The sequence below is a fragment of the Ipomoea triloba genome, chromosome 11 (assembly GCF_003576645.1).
Source record: "Ipomoea triloba cultivar NCNSP0323 chromosome 11, ASM357664v1".
NCBI lineage: Eukaryota > Viridiplantae > Streptophyta > Magnoliopsida > Solanales > Convolvulaceae > Ipomoea > Ipomoea triloba.
In genome coordinates, this window is record NC_044926.1 from 13,715,769 (window position 1) to 13,720,893 (window position 5,125).

Consider the following 5,125-nt stretch of genomic DNA (forward strand, 5'->3'; position numbering starts at 1 on the left):
AATTTTTAAGTCAATCATAAAATCTTTTGTGTTGTGGGCACATTATTTTTAATTATTTGAATTTAATAATATTATATCTTATTTATAAAAAAATCCAAAGTAATATATTTAGTACTACAGATGTGACTAAGAATTATTTTAATCGGTGCTTAAAAAATGAGTATTTATGAAATTTACGAAACTTATTGTAAATCTGCATAGGAATAGTTTGTATATTTAGATAGAGGGAAAAAGTTTGTAAAAAAGTTAAAAATTTTTAGGATGGATTGCACGATTTTAACTATTTATATTTGTAAGAAAAAAATGTATAGAAATTCTAATTTTATAGAGTCTAGAAAATGAAAATAAAAAAATAAATAAATAAATAAAATAGTTTTTCCCAAAATGGTCCCTTGACTATTCTCAAAATGGTCCCTCAACTATTTCTCAATGTTTATTAGGCTAACAATAGGTAAATGGACGAAAATGCCCTCCATTTTAACACTGATTTGACGGAATATGTAACGGAGGATCAAATTGGGTGAGTTTTTGAAAGTCGAGGGACCACATTAGGTGCAATTGAAAGTCGAAATGCAAAATTGAGAATGAGCAATAGTCGAGGGACCATTTTGGGAAAAAATATCCCTAATTTTTTTAATTCTACCTGTTACAACTTAAATCCATATCAAACAGTACAGTTTTACACAATACTTTCAAACTAACTAACATCAATACTAACATAAAGCTTTCAAACTAACATCAATACTAACACAATGCTTTCAAACTAACGTCAATACTAACACAATACTTTTAAACTAACATCAATACTAACAAAATACTTTCAAACTAACATCAATACTAACATCATCACAAAATTAAACTATTATCAAACTTTATACTAACACAATACTTTAAATCATTACACTTTAACACAATATATGATCAAAGCATAATAGTTAATTCATATCATCACACCCACTTTAATACAATAATATATATAATCAAAACACAATACTATCTTCAAATTAAAACATAATAGCTTTATTAATAAAACAAAAGTTACACGCACTGAGAGAAGAAGTATTTTGCCCATTGCTCCCGAATCTCATTTATGTCGTCAATAGAATACGCACTATTGCTTTGAAATGCCTACAGAATAATTTAATTAATAGAATTATTAAAAGTGTTAATTAATAAAGTATAATTTAACCATACACAATTCTATTTAAATTTACTTACCGCATCCAAACGATCAACAGATGAATATTTTGTCACGATGTCAAGCATGTATCGCATGACATAATATCCACACTTAACATATCATGGTTGTATCGGGCACTATAAAATACATATATATTTTAATAAGTTAAACAATTCTTTGTAATTTAAAATATCACACTAAAGCTTAAATTCAATATTCATACATACTTTGCATTGTATCCAATTGAAGGACTTACTCCGTCCATCCGTAGGAATAGAGCGAAATGCCCTATATTAATTATAAACATATATAAAAATTTGTAAATAATATAATGGAAGTTAAAAATACTTATATTAATAATATATAAGACATAGTAGCATCAATTGGTTTAGTATCCTTAGCAGTTGAATAATCTTTTGATAATGGTACTTGTGTAACCCCACTATTTTTTTTGCTTCGTAAGTTGAATTGGGGAGTTCATTGTCACCAAGAAGCATGACTTTTAGTAGTTCTAATAATTCCGTGAAACCCTTATCACTCCATCCATTCTTTGCTTTCAAATTATATAATTTAAGCACGGCAGATAACTTAGTAAATTTAGTACTTCCAGGTAACAAAGGTTTTTCAGCATTTTCAAAAAAACTTTTAAGTTCAGGAGGTATTTCACTAAAATCTTCCTGCATATCATGCATCATTTTATCTATCCGGTCATTATCTTCATCATCCTCATCATTGCTAACATGAGATGCGTTATTCTTCTCATTATCTTCATGAGTTTGACTATCTGCTTGAGTTTCACTATGTGCATGAGTTTCACTATTTATATGAGTTTCCTTACTTGCACTAGTACTAGGAATACTTGCATTAGTACTAGGAAGTAAGCTTTCACCATGCCATATCCATCTATTGTACCCTTCTTTAAAACCACGCCGTATCAAATGAGCCTTGACTTCATCAGAATTACGATATCTTCTCAAATTCTTACAATCGCAACAAGGACACACAATATAATCTTCCGCCTTTTTACTCCTATTTTCTTCAGCATATTGTATAAACTCTTGAACCCCTTGCACGTATTTGAATGTAGTGCGATTTTCATACATCCAACTCCGGTCCATATCTGTCAATTCATAAAATGGTACTCTAAGTACTATATATGAAGATATGGATACACAATGATGGATGTATTTATAAACGATATTAGGTTATTTGCATTGAAATCAAATTACCTACTTCGTAATCAAAATACCTTTATAATCAAAGTATACCTAACTCATCAAATTTTATACCTACTCATCATCAAATTAAATCTAAATCATCAAACTAAATAATTCATATTATATAATATACCTAACTAATCAAATACCTAATTTGTCAAATTACATAGCTAATTCATCAAAGTAAACAAACTACTAATCACAAATGGTAGCTAGGTCAATTCTTAAACATAATTATGTAATATACCTAAACCCTAATCAAATACCTAATTTATTCAATTAAACTTTTAAAAGAATTTCTTAAAATTTATTAAAATTTAAAAAAGCATTAATTTTTGTAGTTTTTTTTTTCTCTTCAAATATAAATATTTGAAGTTCATTGAAAACATTCTATAAAACATATATTAATAACAAATTGGGGTAAATTAATCATATATTAATAACAAATTAATATAAAACATTCTATAAAACAATATATATAAAACATATACCAAACATATTCTAAAATGATGTAGAAGAAATTTTAACCATCATTAGTTTGTAAAACAAACATTCTCATTTCCTGTTTTTACTTTTCTGGATAATGAAATCCAGTCTTCCCCTGATAGAAGTTAGAACACCTTAAGCCAGCAATTGCCCAACTATAAGTATGTATTTATATATTTGCCACCAGACAGCATTTCTTTTCGTTAAACCAGAGCTCTGGTTAAACACTTAAACATACAAATATCACTGGTTTCCACTGTCCAGTGCCCAAAATTGTTTATACAATTGTACAGGTTAAACACTTAAAACATACAATTTTCTCATAATTACAGACTCCATAATTTCCAAAATTTGCATACTCCATAATTAATTTTCTCAAACACAATGATACAAATACAGTAACTCCTTTGGTTCTTTATCCAAAATTTACATAAAATAATGATGAACAATTAAAGAAAATTTAAATTTTCAAACACAATTTTAATTTTAATATGTAAAGATTTTACCTTGAGCCGAGGAGTTAGGGTAGAGGGCTGAGGTGAGGTCCGCTGAGGTGCTGAGGTGAGTTGCAGTCGCTGAGTGCCTGAGTCCCGTACGGTCGCCGCTGAGTCGCTGAGTCGCTGAAGTGAGGACTGAGGAGCGACTGAGCGAGGACGGAGAGCGCTGCAATGGCGTGCGGGATGGTGGAAGGCGCTGCAATGGCGAACGCGGTGGTGTGTCTGCGGTGGAAGCGGTGGTGTGGCTGCGGCCGGTGACGGCGACACAGATCTGCGGTGGTGAGGCGGCCGGCAGTAATGGTGAGGCGGCAGCAGTAATGGTGAGGGAGGAGGAGCTTTTTCGTTCGACACAGATCGGTAGGGGTGACCACGGTTCGGTTCGAACCGGCCGGTTCGAACCGAACCGGTACTGTAGCAACCGGAACCGGAACCGGAACCGTACGGTCGGTTCCGGTTCCGGTCCTTAACCGGAACCTATACGGTTCCGGTTAAGGTTCCGGCGATTCTGGAACCGGAACCGCCGGTTCCGAACCGGAACCGGACGGTTCCGGTTCCAGAACCGTAATTAATAAAAAAAAAAAATACAAGTAGGCCACACCAGGCCACGCCTGGTGTGGCCTACTGGGCTACTGCCAGTCGGCAGTAGCATTATTAATGCTACTGCCGACTGGCAGTAGCCTTACTGGCTACTGCACATTGGCAGTAGCCAGTACAAAGACTCAAGTGAGTCTTTGAAAATTCAAAGACTCACTTGAGTCTTGTCTACTCAACAAATTTTGAAGTGCCAGAGAATCTCTGGCACTTCATTAAATTTATTGGCTCCCTTTGCAGCTTTGGAGGTATATCTGCACAAAGTGAGCCAAAAACTTCCGAAAATTTAGGCTTTGAATCCGTAAATTTCGGAAATTTTTTTAAAATATAAACGTTGTATTTGTAACAACGGATATTTTTTTGTCAGAATGTAAGAACGGATTTTTTTTTGTGTACTCTTCAATTTTCATCACTTCATCAGGCATTCAAGAATCAAGGCTTCAAGTCTTCAACTCCTTCAAGGCTTCAACTCTTCAAGACTTCAACTGATAAGTCTTCTATCTTCTATAAATTAGTGACTTCAAAAATACTTTTTTACGCAACTTTCAATATTTAACTCTCTCACTCTCTCACTCTCTCACTCTCACTCTCTCAATATTCTGATTACTCTCTTACCTACAAGTCTACAACTACAATTTTTTTACGCAACTTTCATAATTTCATTCTTTCAATATCTTACTCTCCATTCTCCAACTCTCTCACCCTCTCAATACTTTGATTACTCTCTTGCCTACAATTTTCTCTACATTTTTTTTTCAAGTTTGCACATCCGATTGGGGATTGGCAAAAATTAGAGAACAAGAGAATGATAAGTCAGGCATCATCAACGATTTCTTTTCCGATGATGCAACCACTACTGCAACCGAAGGGAACAAACCGACTCCTAAAGTCCTAATTCCAAAAAAAAAAGGTAAAAGAACTACGTAGGCTTTGATTCTTATTGAACTTTCAATAAGATACGTAGGCAACTTAATCTTGGTAAAATTAAGTGCAAGCCCAAAATTATTATTATTTTTTTTTTTGTTTATCATTAAAGTTTAGAGAAAATCAATGTATTATTATAACAATGTATTTTAGATTTTAAGAATTGAGTAGTCAATACTCAATAATATATGAGATTTGAATTTTGTAACCAATGTAATGTATTCTTTTCA

General features: G+C 32.7%; 1 protein-coding gene across 1 annotated transcript; it reads right to left on the bottom strand.

Moving 5' to 3' along the window:
• Positions 1 to 1,533: 1,533 nt before the first annotated feature.
• LOC115997509 lies at positions 1,534 to 3,680 on the bottom strand. Its single transcript, XM_031237075.1, has 2 exons — positions 3,390 to 3,680; positions 1,534 to 2,300 (listed from the first exon to the last, which is right to left on the bottom strand). Exon 2 carries the CDS (start codon positions 2,296 to 2,298, stop codon positions 1,534 to 1,536), a length of 765 nt encoding a protein of 254 aa, XP_031092935.1. The 5' UTR covers positions 2,299 to 2,300; positions 3,390 to 3,680.
• Positions 3,681 to 5,125: the final 1,445 nt, after the last annotated feature.